The sequence below is a fragment of the Telmatherina bonti genome (genome assembly GCF_933228915.1).
Source record: "Telmatherina bonti genome assembly, chromosome: 7".
In the NCBI taxonomy this organism is placed as follows: Eukaryota; Metazoa; Chordata; class Actinopteri; order Atheriniformes; family Telmatherinidae; genus Telmatherina; species Telmatherina bonti.
This window is the reverse complement of record NC_136625.1, coordinates 33,852,388-33,873,736: the sequence shown is the minus strand read 5'-3', so window position 1 is coordinate 33,873,736 and position 21,349 is coordinate 33,852,388. Positions and strand designations below refer to the sequence as shown.

Here is a 21,349-nt window from a genome sequence, read left to right as displayed (position 1 = left end):
TTCCCGTCTGAATGACTGAGCAGAGCAGAGGGGGTGGGGTGCCATTAATCCACAGCTAGTGGTGACCCGCCAGGCAGAAGTGAGCTGTGGTGGGGGATGGGCGCGGAGAAGGACACTGTTATGACTGCTGCTTGGCTGCGGGACAAACTTCTCCCAGCCTTGCTTGTCTACCCTCCCCTCCTTTTTCCCCCCCCCCTCTCCTATCTAAATAGGTTTCAACGTGGAAATGCGGATTTTTTTTTAGTTGTAAATGTGTGAAGAAGGTTTTTTTTTTTTATTTTATTTAAACAACGCTGGGAAAGAGGTCGAGGAGCAGAAGAGGAAAAAAGCGCAGGATGTTTGATGGCTTTTTAAAAAAATAGGTTAGTGACGTTTATAGCCATTTTTGTTGTCCTAATTAGTTTAGCTAGAAACAAATGCGGTTTGTCTACTTGTGTGTACCCACTCCACGTTGTGTTAATGATCTTTACAGTAAGCTATAGTGAATAAGTGACGCTTTGAAATAGCAGTATTTACACGCAGCTCATTTCTGCATGTGGGGTCACCTCTCTGTCTGAAGCTGTAGCAGGCTTCTTACCGGCGGGCTTTAGCTTCAACATTATAACCTCACTATATAGCTCATCTGCGACTGAAAACAGACACTTTTGTAATCGATTTGTAAGCGACAACATGCTCTGACTTGAGAACGAGAGCTGTGGAAGATCTCGTCTGTTGAAAGTGTTTAATCCAAGTAGGTATGAGATTGTGGCTACCTGTCAGTAGCTTAGCATGCTAGGCTAGGTTTAGCTCAGCTAGCTACTGGCTAGCTGGCGACAAAAAACAGTTTTTTTGCATAACTGTTGTAACAAGCAGTACATATGAAACTTGGTGTGTTACTTTTTGGCGTATTTGCCTTGGAAGTATAAAAAAAAATAACCGCAGTCTTGCATGTGTGGAGTCGACACAGCAGCCGCCAAGCTCAAGGCGTGAAAGCACGCATGTTAGCCTGCAAGCTAACATGTCAGATGCTACATAAAAGATTTAACAAGTAAAAAACTGTTTATTGCCCTGGTTAGCAAGGTGAACGTAAAAGGAACTGCTAGGTAATATTTAAAAAAAAAAAAAAAAGAAAAAGAAAGCTAATTTCAACATCCCCAGTACACCCACGTTGTGACCTGTGACATGTGGTCAGCTGTCAGCAAACCAGTACTTCACTGACTGGAATTACTGGTGAAGCCCAGAAAAAAACGTGCTGCTAATAGAAAACCATTGTATTCAGAGCAGTGTTGTGGCACAAACAAACCAGTATGAGTCAGTCATGAACTAATTTATCCAGTAAACCTACACACTGACGTGTGTGTGTGTTTTTGGGTCAGTCTATTTATCTGCTCATTTTACTGTCATGACATAATTCCTGGCAAAACAGAAAACAGATGGCTGCAAAATAAGTTTAAATATTCTAAAGTAATAATAAATAAAAATTTTATGAAAATCATTACATTATTTTGTAATTCAGGTTCAATAGAAATTTATATATATATATATATATATATATATATATATATTTTTATATTTTTTTTTTTTTTTTTTTTTTTTTTTTTAAAAGCTAACACATAAGATAAAAGGCCTTGCTTATTAGAGCTGTGACGATATGCTTTTGTCCCGATTCGATTGCGATTTTTTTTCTGGTGCCGATTTGATTTAAATTGCCATTCTCAAAATTCTTCAATATTGATGATTTTTGTAGATTAAAAACAAAAATAAAATTTATCAAATTTCTTTTTGCTTGTAATTTTTCTTGATTTCATTTAGGAGAAAACAACACAATAGCCAGATCATCATTCTGTTGCTATAATGCCCAAGAAGACCAGTAAAAAGATCAATAAAAAATTACAAAAATTTGATAGTGAATTCATTTTATTTAATTGAAAAAAAAAAATCGATTTTTTTTTAACAAAAAAATTTAAAATTGTGAAACAAAAAAATCCAGATTTTTTATTTTTCCTTTACATTTTCCCACCCCTATTGCTTTTTAATCAGATAAAAAAAAAAATTTAAGATAAAAAAAGATAAAAGCACTTGCATACAATTGTGCTCATATTTATTCATACCCTTTCATGAAAGAAGGAAAAAACAGCTGCCTGTAAAATAAGCTGAAATTGACTAAAGTAATAAAAGATAAAAAAAAATTTATGAAAATCATATTTTCTAATTCTGGTTCATTAGAAATATATATATATTTTTTTAAATCAAACAAATTTATTACATATTACATCACCCATAAACTAATATTTTGTTGAACAATCCTTTATTGTTTCTGCTACAGTCAGGTGTTTTCTGTTCCTCTCAGACTTCTGCACCTGTTGACAGGTATTTTGTCCCACTGTTCAACAGAAAAATGCTCTAATTGGTCCAGGACCAATTTGTTTGTTTTCTTTCTTCAACTCAGTTAAATGAAAAAAACAGTGTCTTATATTACTAAATTATATTTTTACAGATTTTTAGGTATTGTTTGTCTTTTAAGTCTCCAGTTATTATAGTGATGAATACATATGAGCACAACTGTATGTTTGTACATAATTTTCCACAAAATCAGTCATATGCAAGAAGGCACGCCACAGTGGGGAGATGTGTGGGAACAGAACAGAATCTGAATTGTGCAGCTGGATGTTGTGACACAAAACAAACTCATATATGATCCAGAATCAGCGACAAGATGCTGGGGAGTGTTTTAGAAGAGGCATCTGATGCATGGAAGCACATTTTGATTTGTATTGATATGTAAAGCTGCATGTAGCTAGTATGAGGGGTTTAACAGTGTTTCCAGTTGGTGGGAGTACTAAAAAGTAGGTACAGTAAGTTATATAACAGTGGGAATCTTTAGGTACATGATGATTTGTTCATTTGATTTTGATTCGGATGGCTTCGATGGCATTATAAAGTCATAATTGGTGCTGCTTAATGGATCTTTTCCCCCCATGTTTGACTACTTGACACTTTTTCAAAAGCAAGGTATAAAAAGCTGGATGTAGACTAAACTATGCGAGTCAGACAGCAACACATTGGTGTGGCCTTACATCACTGGCATCGCAGTACGGATGCTGCTGGTTCGAGCCTCAGCTGGGGGGCAGCTCACACAGAGGCCTTTCTGTGTGGAGTTAGTATCATCTGTATGTATGTGTGGGCTTTCTGCGGGTTCTCCAGCTTTCTGAAGACTTGCACGTTTGGCTAATTGGTCGCTAAATTCCCCCTGGGAATGAATGTGTATGTCCAGGGATAAGTCCAAACTGTAGAAAATGAATGAAGGATGAATAAACAGAGTTGTTACTGCAATATGCTCACAAGAGCAAGTAATTGATCAACTTAAACCCTTACAAGCTGCTTAACAATGCATGAACTTCAGGTTTAGATGCTCTGCTTCAGTCCAGGACTTCAGTTCTTACCCTGTTTGGTGTAACTTCCTACACCCATCATGAATTTAAACATCCATTTTAAAATCAGGTGATTGAAGACCTGCCAATCTACATACGGTTTTCTGCACCATCGTACTGAAAATGATCATGTTAATGAGATATTGACTGTTCTCATGTTTCAGTTCACTTGTAGATAAATTTATATAAAATTATTTACTATTATTGGGATTTATGAAAGGAAAATAAAGATGTTTAAATATAGTGGTTTGCAGAAAACAAAAGATATTAAAAGAAAAACCTACAGAATGCGATGGTCATGGCAGTCTGAACGTAACTGGATGTATGACGGGGAAATGCTGGGACTGAGGTTAACCAGAGAACAACAACAGATCAGAGCTTGTTGGAGGAAAGGAATGTTTTCATCAGTACATCCAGATCATTTAAGATCCTGCAGTCAGTAACACTGCACAGGAATCTCAGCTATGCCATCTCACCTTTTCACTCATCATCCTGTTTATCTGACTGACATGGCCCCTTAATGAATGCAGGAATATTTACCTCTGTTGAATCAACAATATTAAGTAAACAAAAAAAAACAAAACACATTTATTGAAATCACAGCTGTCATAAAAGGATCTTTAGCATTAATAATAATAATGATAGTAAAAACAGTTGCATATCAAGTATGCACCTTCCACATTTGTATCGCGATGCATCTAAAAACCGACTCTCCTCCTCATCCTAATGTCCATGAAGTCGTCACTTTGCATCTGCACGCTGCTTCATGCTGGTGTTTTTACGTTTGTGTGTCCTGGAGCAGAGAGAGTTCATACAGCACGTATCGTACAGCATCAGAGCTGTGATGTTTTCAGTCTAAACCGCTGTTCACATCAGATAAAGACCATGTCTGCGGTGATTTAGGCTACACTTACATGTAGGAAGCTCCCTCACATGAAGCCGTAGAAGCCGAGAGAGGATTCACTGCAACTGGAGACCCGAGGTTCCCAGAAACACTAAATCTCACATTTAACGGTATGAACACGCAGGGATTTTCTAACACTGAAGCGGTTTTCTTTATCTGTGACAGAACCCACGCAGGAAGATAAAATTCCGGCATTAAACAGTTTTAATGGTACAAAAACGACAATTTTTCATGATAATGAAACGACAGAAACGCAGCTGTAAAATGTGGCAGGAACATAAAAGCTGTGCATGCTGGTCCGTCCCCCTCAAGCATCCTGACAGCAAACTAGAAGCAGAAGCTGTGTGTTAAATAAAAATGTTTTTTTCCTGCACATTTGGAGGTGTTTCCATTGAACGTTGTTTGGCACCTTCGCCGTAATTCACGTAAAATCTTTTTGCTCCAGACGACTTTGAGGAGGATGGAGATCCTAAACAGTGTGGAGCAGCTGTTTAGTTTGCAAAGAACAGAAGCCATTTTTACTTAATATGAACTGGGCACATGACGCCTAGGGGTGGGGGAAAAAACTAGTTTCACATAAAAATCAAAATTTTTTGTTTTACAATTTTTGAATTGATTTTATTTGGTCAAAAATCGATTTTTATTATTCAATTTTTCATCTGTAGGTGTGAATCGTCTTGACAATTATTTCATAACCACCTGATTGCAGCTATTCAAATTTAGCCAAATTGTTAACGTGTTCTTTTACATTGGGGGGGGTCGAATCGAAAAATCGAATATCGGGATTTTTTTGCTTAACAATTTTAAAATCGATTTTTAAAAAAAAATAAAAATAAAAAAAATCCATTTTTTTAAAAATAAATAAAAAGAAACCATTATAGCAGCAAAATGATGGTCTGGCTACTGTGTTGGTTTTTTCCCCCCAATTAAAATAAAGAAAAATGACGAGCAAAAAAAAAAAAGTTTTTTATTTTTTTTTGTTTTTATTCGACAAAAATCGGCAACTTCAAAGAATTGTGAGAATCGCAATTTAAATCGAATCGGCACCCAAAAAATTAAAATCGAATCGGGACAAAAGCATATGGTCACAGCCCTAGTGGAAAACGGTGTAAGTCTAGAAGACGAACCGCACTTCCATCGCTGCATCGAGTTTCATTTTAGCTGTTTGTGTCCTCGTCTGTTTCTCCTAAATGCTTCATGTCTTCTCCACATGGTTGCAGCGAGCGGTGAACGACTGGGTCTCAACTCATCTCACATGTAGCCTTAACACTTTATGAGGACAAAACATCAGGACAAGTCCAGTTGTTTGCTGTAAAAGCAAAGGTTTTTCACATTTCTAGAGTCTTAGAAATAAAAACCAGCTGCAGAAGAGTTTTGACCCCCAGACGGCTGTTTTAAGCAAAGCTGCGGGTGTGAATGAGTTGTTGTTGTGGCGTCCGTGTTTGCATTGGGAAGGTTGCAAAGAGCTGCCATAAATAATTGTTTAAATGTGTTTTTATGTTATCCTTGTGTGTTTAATGGATCTTTTCTTTCTCTTTTAATCTTTTCTTTCATTATTAATGTGAATAGTATTGTGTGTAGTTGCATCCAGCGTTGTTCTGCTTCATACATTGAGCATGAATGAATCACATTAGTGAGGTCATGTAAACCGGATTATTTATTCGGTGCTGATACATTTTCTGGTCTGCGGCTTGGATTGGGGGTGTTCTCATTTGGCTTTTTCTCTTCTTTCTCAGGGGCTGAAGACGACAGAGCCACAATGTACCTTTGAAGACATCCTGATCACATGGGTAGAGTATTTCACATTCATACTTTTTAATGTTTTTTGGGTTTTTTTTTTTTCTCTGTTAATAGACGGGGGCAGCAATGCCACCGTTTAGCAAAATAACGGGGAGAAACTCGGCAACATGACTCTTCAAAGCCGTTCAAACCCAAAGCAATTTATAGGACATCATGAGAACGTCTGTCCGGTTTCCAGCTTCTGCTCATTTCTCCACACTAACAAGGTTTCATGAAATCAGACGTCTCTCATCGCTGCAGAAAAAAACCTGTAGGAGCTCATAAATCATGTCTTACTTTTACTGATATGTGGTGAAATCTATTTTGTTTCTGCCCTAAAACAAACTCGTGTCTTCTCTGACTCTGCCTTTGTTCATTTAATTTAATTTAATTTAATCACTTCGTTTGCCTGCATTGTTTCTTTTTACTTGTTCTTCTCTAACCTCATTTGATCTGGTTTTGTTTTTGTTTAACTTGCCGGGGCCTCCTGCCAGGTCATCGTTGTCAAATAATTTGTTCTCAACTGATTTTACCAGGTTAAATAAAGGTGAAATAAAAGTAAAGAATTGTTTGAGATGCATCATGAAGGTCCTGCTAGTTGCTGTGCAGTGAAGTTTTCACTCTTCCGATCATAAACTATCTTGGGCTTCACGTCTGTCTGGAAGCTCGTGGTGGTTCGGAGGTAAATTTGGGGTCTTTCTCTGGATCCGCCTGACTCTTACCATGGATAGATGTGTTTTCCTAAGATATTTAACACACCTGTAAAACAGTTCAGGTTTTAGCCTCTACTTTAGCATAGCTCCTCATCAGACGTGACTTGACTCGTTCCCAGTTGAACTGGGATGCTGTCTTCTGGTTTCCACTGACAGTTATTATGTTGTTACAGTTGTTATTTTATTTGCTGTTTCTGCTAACTCTCAGCGCATTAAATACATTTTTATTTTATGCTTATTAAAGCTTACGACTCAGGTCTTAAGTCTTGTATTTATTCATTTGTTATTAAAGTTTAACCCGAGTAGCCCTACTTTTTCATCATGCATGTGTTTGTGTCACTGGTGGAGTAAAAGACACCCCAGTATCCTTTACATACAGCCATACTCTGTGTTAGACCTGCTTTTTCACCGTGCAGATGCAGCACGAACCTGGTGGCGATGCTGCATCTTTAGGCGTCTCTCCGCTAGCTGTCCGTCAGCCTGACTTTGTCCGTGTATACGACTCGGAGTTATGAGATGAAGCATTAAATTCTGACAACAGAAACTAAAGTTGAAGGGGAGATTGCTCATTTCCAGGCTTAATTTTCCTGTAGTAACCTGCTAGTCGCATCCTGTAACCTACGGCTGGGCGACATGACCAAAATCTCATATACCGATATCGCTCATTTTATATCCCCATAGCGATATAAAACTGTGTAATGTCGTGTCAGTCATCACCTATGTGTCAGATGTGCTTGGCAACGGCAGCAGTGATCTCCTTCCACCTGCGGGAACTTTGGTCGTATGACGTTTCACGGGTAAATAAGATAGACTGTATATAAAAGATGGGCGGAGCCTCCGTGACGTCACCCACAGGTTTCTGAAGAGCTGAATTGAGGCTCGGTGGGCGGTTCCTATCATCACCATCTTGGCAGAGGCATGCGTGTCGTCTCACCCGGAAAATACAAATATGGGCAAAGAGGTGGAGCTGAGAGGGGGGCTGTGAGCGTCATGGTGGATGATTGACATCGAGCGAACTCTGAGCTTTCTGTAGCTAAGAGCTAACCGAGCTAACCCGGAGATAATGGGAGCTAACCAGCTAACGAAGGTAAGCGGGCTAAAGCTAAGTCACGTTGTAAACCGGCTAAATACCGCGGTTGTTCTACGTTCTTCTGACTTGAAGCGGGAGATCGGGTACCTGTCAATTAAAAGGACACGCCCCTAAATATGCCGAACTTTGAGATTAAATTACTTTTAAACGGACGAGTTAGAAAAAAAATTTACTCCCCCCACAGTTGTCATGAAGGTAAACCTGACCTATTAAACTGAAAATGGATTTTTGTACCAGGCTGTAAACGTGTTTATTTCTGCTGTGAAGTTGGTCTTTTTAACATGGGAGTCTATGGAGATCTGCTCTGTTTTGCAGCCCCTAGTGGATGAAGGGAGAACCGCAGTTTTATGCAATTCCGCATAGGCTTCACCTCTAATTTCCGGAGGCTCTGTCCATCTTTCATATACAGTCTATTGTAAATACCTGCTGCAGCGCTTGTGTCTGGAGTTTATTGTGAGCTTTCGCCTCCACTTGACGCTGCTTTTGCTGCTTTTACTGCTTTTACTCGTTGACTCTATTCTTTATTCTGTGTTCTTTATCCTGATTCCTGCGCAGGTGGTAAAATGAGTTAGTCGTGTCGGAGTCCGTTGTTGGGACTGTGAGCTAGTCTGTTGTCAGTTCCACTTCAGTCTTTTTATATCCAAACCGCATCCATGCGACAGAAATTTCCCTCTTTTATGAACAAGCTCATCAGTTTGGGTTGGGTGGTCATCTTTAAGTGAACTATCCTGCTTTGAAACACATCTGCTTCCTACATGTTTGTTTATATATTGCAGCGTGCCGTAAAGCGCATCTTGGCGTAAAATACTACAGTAAAGCAGCTTATCATGGCGTAAACGATAGAACCTCATATGAAACAATAGACATTTTCTATCGTCCAAAGGATATTAATCGTCTTATCGCCTTACTGTAAACAACAACGTGGGAACTCACCTGACTGAGCAGGTGTTCAGTGTTGATGCTCATCAACCACATTTGGTCAGCCAGATGAAGTGTTTGACTTATTCTTGTAACTGAGCTCTGCTCGCCGCTCCTGCGTCACTGGCATGATGTTGACATTTCGTCTGCACCCCGTGAGAGCCAGACGAGGGTCGTACACACCAGCAGCCGTTCAGCATGCGCTGAATGTCAACCGAGCTGTAATAAAAGATGCAGCTCATCTTAACAGCAGGAGGGGAGTATTGGTGATGAGTGACTTCACTTTGGTATTTTTAGGGGAAAAGATTGTGTCGTTTGGGATGTGCCGAGTTCTAGATTGGTAAAAGTAGTTAAAAGGTCTTTGTGACTCCTGCAGCAGGAGTGTTAGCGTTTATCTGGAAACGTGCAAACACTGGAAGTCTTGTCCCGTGTCCAAACCTCTGTTTATTCCCATGCCTCCCATTTAAACAAGAGTGTGGATCTGCATGGACAAATATAGACGATGGATACAAGGACTGTAGAGATGATTTCCAGATGTAGGTTAATGAATGGAAACTGGTGCCCAGCCTGCAGGCTTCACCAGCAACCAGAAAGTTCTCAGGATTCAGATGTTTTCATTTGATAAATGCTGCTTGCCTTTGCTTGCTTCTGTGTTTTAAGATGTAGGTTTTAATATGTGATGTTTTTTAGACCCACTTGTCTGTGACAGAGGGACAATGATGTGCACCATTTTGATAACAGAAGAATAAGAGATAAGAACAAGATAACATAAGAGACTTTTTTCTTTGTGTTTTTACAACTTCAGTTCCAAAACATTTGGAACAAAAGTGTGAATAAAAACAGGAAACAATGATTTATCAATCGCATCAACGCGTATTTGATTCATAGAAGAATATAAACAACATATCAGATGATGAAACTGAGACATTTAATCATTTCATGGAAAATATGAGCAGATTCTGGTCTGACAGCAGCAACACATCTGTACAAAGTAGTTCCAGGATGATGTTTAGCATCGTTAGTATCTCCTCTTCTTCGAACATGTGGAAACATCTGGGAAGTGAGGAGAGCAGCTGCTGGAGTTTTAGGAGAGGAATGTTGTCCCGTTCTGGTCCTGATGCAGGATTCCAGCTGCTCTACAGTCCTGGACCATCATGATGCTCCAGAGGTTTTGTACTGGTAAAACTGGACTGCAGCAGACCAGTTCTCCTGTTCCACCATGCTGCTGTGATGATGCAGGATGTGGTCCAGCATGGTGGAACCTGCAAGGTCTTCCCTGAAAGAGACGTTGTCTGGATGGGAGCAGATGTTTCAGCATTGATGGAGCTTCCCAGATGTGGAAGCTGCCCACGCCATCGGCACTAATGCAACCCCATCCCATCAGAGATGCAGGCTGATAACAAGCTGGATGCTCCCTCTCCTCTTTAGTCTGCAGGACACGCCGTCCATGCTGTCCACAAACTATTCCACTTCTTCATCCAGGTTTCCACTCAGAACGTTTTAAATGAGCTTTGGTCCAGAGGAGACGGCGTGTTTCTGGATCCTCTTCACATATGATGGAGCTTTAACCTGCGTGTCTGGATTTCAGGGTGAACTGTGTGCTTTCTGGAATCTTCCTGAGTCCATGCACTGGTTTCCAGTAGAGAATCATGACTGGTTTTAATGCAGTTCTGCCTCTTTGATGATAAACTCTGCAGATCTGGACAATTTTCCTGAAGTTCTTTCACATTTTTTAAATGAAGTTAGTCTCAGATTGGTGAACACCGGGTCATCTGAGAGACTCTGCCTCTCTGAAATGCTCCTTTCATCCCCAGTCTGAGTATTTTATTTGTGCTAATTACTTTTCCAGCCTTTTTTTTTTTTTTGCCCCTGGTTTAAAGTTTGACAGATGTGCTGCCAGATGAAAGCGATTAAATTCTCTCTATGCGATCCGATATGATGTTTATCTTCTACTGGATGAGGTTTGCAAATCATTAAATTTATTTTATAATTTCCTTTTACACATCATCTGAACTTTTTGGGAAATGACGTGTTGTTTAGTTTCATTATCACAGTTTCTACATCGGTTCATTAATTCAGTAAGTTAACAGGTAAGAAAGTCGGTGGAAGGTTCTGGTAAGAGGCCTGAAAGCTGCTTCGCCTTCCTGCCAGCAGCAGCAGACAGTCCTCCCACGTTGTGGTTAAACAGAGAGGAGATGGGAGTCTAAAGTTTGCACCTCTAGATTTCATCACATGTAATGATTCAGATGTTTGTGGATTTTATATTGATATACGTTCTTTGTCCTTTCAGTGTGTGACTGCTCGTCTTTACACCAGCGTTTCTCAGACACTTATGTTGCTTTAAAGTTTCCCTCTGCTTTGCCTTTACAGGCTCCTATCCTGCGCTGACCCAATGGTTTAATCACCAGGACTGAAAATGAGCATAAGCAGCGATGAGGTCAATTTCCTGGTTTACAGATACCTGCAAGAGTCGGGTACGTCGGCCAGAAAGTAGCTCTGCATGCAGCTTTCAGGAGTTTGGATAATTTAAAAGTGATTATCGAAGAGCAGCTGAAGCAGCTGCAAACAAACGTACTCCGTCGGGCTTTTCTAATTGATCCGTTTCCCCTCCAGGCTTCTCCCACTCAGCGTTCACCTTTGGCATAGAAAGCCACATCAGCCAGTCCAATATCAATGGAGCCCTGGTGCCCCCTGCTGCCCTCATCTCCATCATCCAGAAGGGTCTGCAGTACGTGGAGGCCGAAGTCAGCATCAACGAGGTCAGGGTCCATCTTCACACGTCGTGTATTAATTACTTCTGTTGGACCGGCAGGAAGCGGCGCCGCCTGAATTTTGTTCTTTTTATTGAAGTGTGGATGTGATTACTTCTCTTCCTGTGCAGGATGGGACTCTGTTTGACGGGCGACCCATCGAGTCGCTGTCCCTGATCGATGCCGTGATGCCAGATGTGGTCCAGACCAGGCAGCAGGCCTACAGAGACAAGCTGGCCCAGCAGCAGCAGCAGCAGCAACAGCAGGCGGCAGCGGGAGGCAGCGGCAGCGGCAGCAGCACGGGACCACAGGGAGGCACCAAGAATGGAGAGGGGGCTGCCAATGGGGAGGAAAACGGATCCCACGCCTTAGCCAGTAAGCCAGCTCACACTTATAAACCATCTCTTAATCAGCTTCCTGACAAACGGACGTTTCGTCTCGTTCCTGAGTTATAAAAAAACAAAACAAAAACAGGATGTTGTTTTGGATGAAAGTCTGGACACACGTACCCGTTCGTCTCATATTCTTTTAAAACTTCTTATTGGTGCTGAAGATGATAAATAATCCAAACTTAAGTTGAAACGTTCCCGCTTATACGTGTGATTCTGATTTTTTTGGGTGCAGATTTGATTTAAATTGCAATTCTCACAAATCTCCAATATTGCTGATTTTTGTAGAATAAATACAAAACAAATGTATAAAACTTTTTTTTTTGCGTGTTATTTTTCTTTATTTCAATGAGGAAAAAACAACCCAGTAGCCAGATCATTTTGCTGCTATAATGCCAAGAAGACGAGTAAAAAGTTAATAACGATAAAAATAACAAATTTTATGGTGCATTAATTTCATTTATTTAAAAAAAAAAAATTTTTTTCTTTTTTTTGTTTGTTAAAAAAATTCGATTTTAAAATTGTGAAGAAAAAAATCCCGATTTCCGATTTTTCGATTCGATTTTCCCACCCTTAGTATTTTCACGACCATAAGGCGCACCGTACTAAAAGTCGCAGTCTCACTGATGTGTGCCATTACTATATTTAACACATACATGAGGCGCACCTGATTATAGGTTGTGGGTTTTATATACAATCCACGCAAATGACCAGCACGGTATCGCTGCCATGCTGGTCCCCTTCTCCACTGTGTGACCCACCGGGATGTCGAAGGGGAACGGCACCTCGTCCGTGTTAGTGACGTGGGCTGGATGTGTTTGTCGGCGATGTGTTTGCTGCAGTAGGAGCGGAAGATGTCCAGCTTTTCATTATAATCTGCTGGAAGTCGCTGCGCTACCGTAGTCCTTATCCGGATGGAAAAATGGCACCGTTTCATGAAATGAAAGTACCAAGATGGACCCCCTTGGAAATGTTCAATTTTCAATTCTTCTGCTAGCGTAACTGCTTTTAGTCGAACAGTGACGGTTGAAACGCTTCTCCCACTCGTTCTTTGCTCGATGATCCACTGCTCCAGTCTTTCCTCCAACTCGGGCCACCTCGCCTAATGTCTGCGGAAACTCAGCTGCGTCTTCTTGGCCTGTCGGAGCTCGTTTTCCAGTTTCCTCCACTTGCGAACAATCGATTCATTAATCTTAAATTCTGTCTGGATTTCCATGTTCCTCCGGGTAGCTGATGGTCTTCAGTTTAAACTGCTTCATAAGCGCGTCTTTTTGCCACTTTCAGGGTTGTTAAAACAAAGATGTTCTGCAGAACACACATACCTGTTCTTTTATATACAATCAACGCCCACACTTCCCTCTTTAACGTTCTCATGGTGTTCTGTACTACGTCCGATTAGAACAACAACACACACGCACACAGGGCGCACTGCACTATAGGGCGCGCCGCACATTTTGAAGAAAATCTAAGACTTTTATGTGCGCCTTATAGGTATTTGTATGTAAATTTCCTGTGTGACAGCAGAGAGAACCATACTGCCAGCGTTTGGAGTGTTCTGGCTCATCTTTCAGGACCAACAGAATATGACAGATTGGCTGGGTGGGTGTGTCGGGGTGCGTTCACAACGAGCTGGGTGAGCACTTGGAGCTTACATTTTGGGCATATTTTGGTATTTTTGGCAGAAAACGTTTGGATGACGTTTTTGGTAACCAGTGAGTTCATGGAGCTGCTTTCCAACGCAGGAAGTAAATGAATTTTCCACATATTTATGCATCACAATAACAGTTTCCTTAAGACCTGCACCTGCTTCTCAGCATGTCTTCTGATTAGCTTGAGAGTTGTGCAGTGAGGGGAATGTGAAAGAGCTCCCAGTGGTCTCTATCCATCCTTCATGATATTTCATGATGTTTTGATGAAGCCGAGACGCATCAGCTCTCAGCTGTGAGCCATAAAACACCCTGTTGCATGGAGTAAAGCTAACTGTAGCGTCCCAGTCAGACTGTGGTGAAGCTCACTGATGTTTCCAGGGTTATTTTATTTAAGTTGATCCATTTTGTGATCTTCGTTACAGTGTGTTCACACCAGACACGTTTTGAGCATCAAGAGCTTCAGGTTTACATGTAAAGTCTATGCGGAGGCGCGTCGAGGAGGCATCAAGCTTTTTCAGCGTTTGCTGCAGCGGTGTCACGCGCTGAAAATTAAAAAATTAAAGTTTTATAAGGAACGCGCCACAAACGCCAGAGATGGAAAATCCGAACTTTTGCTGCTTGACGCAACCAATCAGGCAGCTCCTGGAGTAAATGGTGAAATGCACCAAACTCGGATCGTCTACGATTTATCTGGTGAACCCAGACCATCACTGCCTTACGACCACGTTCTCTAGCTTTATTTTAATAAAGACACGCCGCTCTCTCTACTGCGCCGCCATCTGACCCTGACCCGGAAGGAAAGCACCGCCATCCTCCTCTCTTTTCCGCTGCGTTTCCCGCTCGCTCCCAACAAGCGGCAAACGAAACAGGAGCATCTTGGGCGTTGGACACAAAAGTGACAGTTTAGTGACCAGCGGCGAGAGCGTTCATCGTTTTGAACGTTTCCGGTGTGAATGCACCGTTAGCCTTCAGAAAACACCGTAAGATCGACAGGACAGAAACATAACATGAGCTCTTTTCTTCACAAGTGAAGCCTTGTTGTTTCAACCATTGAACACACAAACATCCATTCATCAGCATAACATGTTGACACAGAACGATAGGAAGTCCTTTACAAACAATAAAAACTTAACTTTAATTTCTTACAGAGTGAAGTTCTGATCTCGGCAAGCTCTAACAAGAGTCACGCACTTTTAACACCTGTTAGAAAATCATAAATGTTTAGAACCAAACGGCACCTTGTTCCCAATTCCAGCTAGGCGCTTAATTATAGAGATCTGAAGCCTTGCAGTACAACAGCCATTACTTAGACCAAACTCCAGTCCTGGAGGGCCGGTGTCCGGCTGGTTTTTGTTGTTTCCCTCCACCAACACACCTGATTCAAGTCAAATGGATCCTGCAGCTTCTTGTCAACCCGTGTATTAATTTGTGTCAGGTGTGTTGGAGCAGGGAGACAACAAAAACCTGCAGGAAACCGGAGTCTGACACCTGTGACTTATGGTGTGTTCAGACCAAACGCGTTTTGAGCGTTTTCGGCGCTCAAAACGCTGAACGCTGGTCACTAAACTGCCACTTTTGTGTCCGATGCCCAAAACGCTCCCAACACTCCTGCCGGGTCTGCCACTTGTATCTGGAGAGAGCGGCAAATGCGGCGGAAAAGAGAGGAGGGAGGCGGCGCTTTTCTTCCGGTCAGTTTGAATGATGGCGGATTCAGTAGAGAGATGACATGGTTTTATTTAATAAATAAATAAAGCTAGAGGACGTTGTCGGAGGGCAGTAATAGTCAGTGTTAATGCAACAAGAGCCGCGCTCAGCAGAGAGCCGCCGCCGCCGCCCCCAAACAAAGTGTTGCTAGGCAACGTATCCTGCTACGTTGCCATGCCAGTAACATTCAGCTTTTTATCAAGGAATGGTTATCTTAAATAATTGCACGGAGTAATGGCATCTCAGCCCCGTGTCTGGGTTCACCACAGGAATCCTCCAGGAGCTGCGAGCTGATCGCTCTGATTGGTTGACGGCCCGCGTCAAGCGGCCAAAGTTCAGCTTTGTCCACCTCTGGCTTTTGACGCACGTTCTGCGCGGAACGAGCATCGAGCTAAATAAACTTCTTAAATTTTCGGTGCATTCCGTGTGGAATGCCGACACCCAAAACACGACGCGAGAAAGCTCGACGCTCCCTTGCCGCGCCTCCCCATAGACTTTACATGGAACCCTGCGGCTCTTCACGCTCAAAATGCGTTTGGTCTGAACACACCGTAAGACGATGCAAAGTTCCCTCAGTTTTTACAGTCAATTTTTTTGCTTACAAGATGATAAAGTTAACAGGAACTGTGCCAAAATAAAAGCCTTTACACAGCAAAGAGTAACGTCAAATTAAAAGCTTCAGGAAATGGTTAGCATACAGCCGTGTCCTGAAGAAGTCACATTTTTAGGGTTTATTTAGCTCTCTTTACACTAATAATGCCACAACGGCATCAAAGATCCAAACATAACAACATAAATGAACAGTGTAACCATGGAGACAGAGGTGATGCACGAGGGTTTACTGGAGATAGACCTGAGGCTGACCTGTATTACCAGTGGAACAGTGGGTTAGTTCTGGGTTCTCCGGTTTCCTCCCACCATCCAAAGACATGTGGTTCAGGTTATTCTGGTTGCTGGTAAAGCTCCAGCTTCCCTGCAACCCTGAACCGGACTGGGCCGTTAGAAAATGGATGGATGGGTCTTGTTAATTCAGAATAATAATAATAATAATAATAATAATAATATTATAATAATAATAATAATAATAATAATGATAATAATGTTAAAAAAAAAAAAAAAAAGCACAGTTGATAAGAGATGAGCAGAATAACTGTAATACAGACAGAAACCACACCAGTAACATTCACAGACGAGGTGAGATCAGTGCAGGTTAGCTGTCAACATGACATCAGGACTGTTGCATCATTTAACCTTCATCACACTGCATAAAATATGTTTTTTCCTCATAAAACTGTTCCTTATAAATCTTTTTCACAAACAAAAAAATCACGCCTACCTGTTTCAAAAGCAAATATCTTTCTTGTTTATTGTTGTAATAAAGAATGAAAAAATATCTTCATAGTCCATTTTTCAGTCTTTTGCACATATTTCTTGAAAATTCAGCAAACATTTATTTACAGTTTTCCTTTGGAACTTTTTACTGGTGACGATCAGGGCTGCGTTCTACCAACACGACTCGATCGTCCTGCTCCATCCCCCTTTGCATCCTTTACTTGGTCCGCATACAGATTAGTCTCGTGGACGGACAGAGCGACGATCTCTTCGTTGAAGAATAGCTCAAACTTTTCCCCTTCAGACACATCATTGTCTTCTAAATGTGGCCCTGCAGGTGTTACTGGATTTCGGTGCATGAATGTGCCGGCAGTGTGTTGAAGGTTAAAACACCGTTCAAGTCATCTGTTGAGGTTTCCTGTATTTGTTCTCATGGCGACAAATTGCAGGGTGAGAAATAAATGTGAGTTTTTCCAGCATTGTGCAGTCCGACCTGAGAGTTGAGGCCGAGTCAGTTTAGTGGATGTTTGACCCGAGTCTTCCTCCTTTCCTGTAGATCACCACTCTGAGATGATGGAGGTGGACAGAGATGTGGAGATCCCGCAGAGTAAAGCCATGGTCCTGAGGGGCCACGAATCCGAAGTTTTCATCTGTGCCTGGAACCCGGTGAACGACCTTCTGGCCTCTGGGTCGGTATTTTCTCCCTTTGCTCACATCTGTTACTCCTCGTTGACATTTTAGAAATGATTTAGTGACTTTAATACTGTCATTTTGTGTTTATTAGTCGTGTAAATGAGCTTTAGGATGTCAGACATGAGCCAGTTCTCCTCGCTAGCTGTGGTTAAAATAAACTTTTAAAGCTAAAACAGGACTTTGACTTAAAAGCAAAATCATTGTTTTATTTTCCAGCTTCAACTGAACTGAGCGCAGTATGTTTGTGGTCTCCAAGGAAAATTCAGATTTCATGAAAACAATGAGTTTGTTTTGGATTTTATTTATCTTTATAATCCCATAAAACTATGAATTATCCTGTTAATTTAGAAAACTAGAACTTTATTTTTTTATTTTAAACTATAGTTATTATACAATTAGAAAAATCAGAAAATATTTTTCTATTGTGAATTTATTTTAATGTTAAAACTGAATGATTTCATTAATAAATTTAATGAAATCAAGTATTTTCTTTCTTAAAGGTATTTATTTACTGTATTTTACGAGCCACAAGGTGCACTACATTATGAGGCGTAGCCTCCATCACAGAGTCTATTTTTGTCCTCAGGTCAGACACAAGGCGCACCGCTTGTTGGTCGCGTGCTAAAACAAAAGTAAAACAAAGTAATGAAAGAAAAACAGCGAGTTTGATTGAACTGTATTCAACAGCGCGTCTCACTGACTCTTGACTTGCGGCTCGTTTTATTAATACTAATAATATCAATTGTATGGCTGTTCAGATTTTTATTTGATAATAATTTCAATATACTTTATTTCAAACATGTAATTTTAAAAAGTATCAGTCAAAAAAAAAAAGAAGAAAAAATAGGGAAAGGAAATGGGCAACATTTTATTTCTATTACAATTTGATTTACATTATTGCTTTGATATACATGTTCAGAAAGGAATGCCTTTTATTCTTATTGTATGTCAGCCAGTTTCCCACGTGGGATGAGTTTTTTTTTTTTTTTTTTTTTGTTTTTTAATTCTGATGCATATTCTATTAATCATCATTTTTTAGAAAACCTATCTTCAGTTATCTTATATTGTTATTATTGTACTTTTCCTTGTTCTTTACGTGGCTTTTGGACACGATGTCACTACCAAGCGGCAACCTCCGGCTGTTAAAAGTGAAGCCTATGCGGAGGTGCATAAAACTGCAGTTCCCCCTTCATCCACTAGGGGCTGCAGAACGGAGTGAATCCCCATAGACTCCCATGTTAAAAAGACCAACTTCACAGCAGAAATAAACATGTTTACAGCCTGGTTCAAAAATCCATTTTTGGTTTAATAGGTCAGGTTTACCTTCATGACAACTGTGGGGGGAGTGAATTTTTTTCTAACTTGCCCGTTTAAAAGTAATTTAATCTCGAAGTTCGGCAAATTTAGGGGCGTGTCCTTTTGATTGACAGGTACCCGATCTCCCACTTCAAGTCAGAAGAACGTAGAACAACCGCGGTTTTTAGCCAGTTAACAACGTGACTTAGCTTCAGCCCGCTCACTTCCGTTAGCTGGTTAGCTCCTGTTTTCTCTGGGTTAGCTCAGTTAGCTTTTAGCTACAGAAAGCTCAGAGTTCGCTCGATGTCAATCATTCACCATGGCGCTCACAGCCCCCCTCTCAGCTCCACCTCTTTGCCTATATATGTATTTTCCGGGCGAGACAACGCGCATGACGCTGCCAAGATGGCGATGGTAGGAATCGCCCACCGAGCTTCAATTCAGCTCTTCAGAAACCTATGGGTGCCGTCACAGAGGCTCCGCCCATCTCTTTATATACAGTCTATGGTCAATACGTATATTTTCACTTTTCAAGTCAACGGAGCGTTGACAGAAACATCGGTTCACCTGAACCATAAAAGTTGTCCGGGAACTGCTCGGCTTTGTACCGAGGGATTATTGTTGAGTTTGCAGTTTTTTCACTGACGAAGCCAGAGCAGCGTGCAGCCGCCTCGCCATGCTTTTACTCTGTTTTGAAGGGGGGGGGCTCCTTCAGTGGAAGCGGCTTGTTGTGCCACCAGATTTCTTTGCCTCCATGCAGTTTTCTCCGGACAAACGTTCCTTCTCCACACAAGAACAGTTTTGCTGTTAAATTAAGTAAACTTCCATGATGTTCCGCGTTAAAAAATATATACCGTTTTAATTGGCCAATTCCGCGATTCCATCCGTGATTCCATGATTGCAGAAAGTATAGGGCCCTACATTAAGGGTCCTCTGCCTCGTCTGGTGTTCATACTGCGTTGCAGTGTATTTCTGCAGAATACTTGCATAAAACAACATAATAAACCCAAAACAGCCATAGTTTTGTCTCCATGTTTAACACACAGGTGGAGGAAACAGAAAAGTCCATATTTACCTCCTTTTAACACTTATTAAGAACCAGACTACATTTTTCTGCCCTTATTTTGTTGAAACCGTGATTAATTTTTTTTTTTTACATGAAAGTATGTGTTCGTACCTGATTCAGCTCTTTCGGAGGTTTAAAACAATTTTAAACCTTGAAGCTCTGCTAGATCACCAGCATCTGGCCACTTATATTGTCAGCTGTTTCTCAGGTGTGTAACTTGTGACAGACATCTAACCCTTTAGATGATCTATAAAAGGTATTTTTTTTATCACAATCCAAACAGTAAAGAAAGTGTTTATTCAGACTCTGTACGGTAAATCCAATGATAACATCATCATTTATCACCGTTTATCATAAAAAAAGATAGGGCTGGGCGATATATCGAATATACTCGAGATATCGTGGCTAGTCCCCTGTGCAATATAGAAAATGTCTATATTCGTCATATTCGAGTATCCTGTTGTCACGCAGTTGTTTTTAGCTGTGGGCGGGGTTTCCTCCCTCCTCCTCGACTCTGCACCGCTTTGCACAGACAGTTAAAGCAAGCACACCTCGTTACGTACATAACGTGAGCTACGTGCTACGTCATGAGAGGCAGCGTGTAGCCACTGTTGCCCACTTGGCGACTTTCTCGCTAAATCTGGCGACTTTTTTGTGAAAAGTGACTAGCGACAAATCTAGCGTCTTTTACTGGAGTTATTGGAGACTTTCTTGGTGTTTTGGCGACTGACTTTAAAGCGCATATTGTAAAGTTATTGTTACGAACGAGAGTCTCTTCCCGTCCTAAAGCACTCAGTCACTCCGGCTGCAGGTGCAGCCAGTCAGAGGAGCAGAGAGGACACCTGCACGACTCCACCTACAGTCACAATGAACAGCCAAATCCGCCACTGATCCCGCTCTGGATTACAGAGTGGGACGTAAATTGCTAAGTTTTTCACGTCACGCAAAAATAATTAATTATATTTGATTACATTCACAGCCTCTGTCACTTACTCACCTCATCCACTGTGTGTGACACAAGCATATTTATCTAGCTCGTCATGTCTGTAGAAAATACAGAAAGCAGTGGGAATCAAATCCTGAATTAAAAACTGGCTGAAGCCGTTTATTGGAGACAATACGAGGACATTCTGCCTGGATTATAAAACTGATTTCTACGCTAAACTCTGCGATTAAAACAAAAAAAATACGACAACTCAAAAACATATCCATAAAGCAAAGCCTGATAATAGTTCATCATTTGAAAAGTCCCCCCTAGAGCACCTATTTTCATACGTTGCATTTATTACATCATGCAAAGTCACTTTATTTTGTTTTAAAATGACATGTTTCTGCCACTGCTTTAACTGTTCAATAAATACAGTTTTGATCAGTTTGCTTCGTTACAATTTCATCCTTTTGGCATGAATGTTTAAAATCAGGATATCTTAATGCAGTATGAACAATTATGTTTTAATGGAGACACAAAATCATCTTACTGATGTGATTGTATGCACCAAAGCATTCATTCAAGACTAAGGTAAATATCAAGATATATATCGTATATCGTGACATGGCATAAAAATATCGGGATGTTACTAAAAGGTCATATCGCCCAGCCCTAAAAAAAAGATCATCATCACTTCCATGTTGATGTGAAAATTATAAAGAAGTCAC

At 40.9% G+C, this 21,349-nt stretch overlaps 1 protein-coding gene across 1 annotated transcript in view; it reads left to right on the top strand.

Annotated features, from left to right (window-relative positions):
• Positions 1-552: 552 nt before the first annotated feature.
• tbl1xr1b (TBL1X/Y related 1b) overlaps positions 553-21,349 on the top strand; it is a 41,380-nt gene continuing 20,583 nt past the window's right edge. Inside the window, exons 1-6 of the mRNA XM_079243179.1 lie at positions 553-730; positions 6,051-6,104; positions 11,185-11,288; positions 11,428-11,573; positions 11,696-11,939; positions 17,195-17,327. Of these exons, the coding sequence (XP_079099305.1) occupies positions 11,231-11,288; positions 11,428-11,573; positions 11,696-11,939; positions 17,195-17,327 (581 nt within the window). The 5' untranslated portion in view covers positions 553-730; positions 6,051-6,104; positions 11,185-11,230. The remainder of the gene's footprint in view (positions 731-6,050; positions 6,105-11,184; positions 11,289-11,427; positions 11,574-11,695; positions 11,940-17,194; positions 17,328-21,349) is intronic.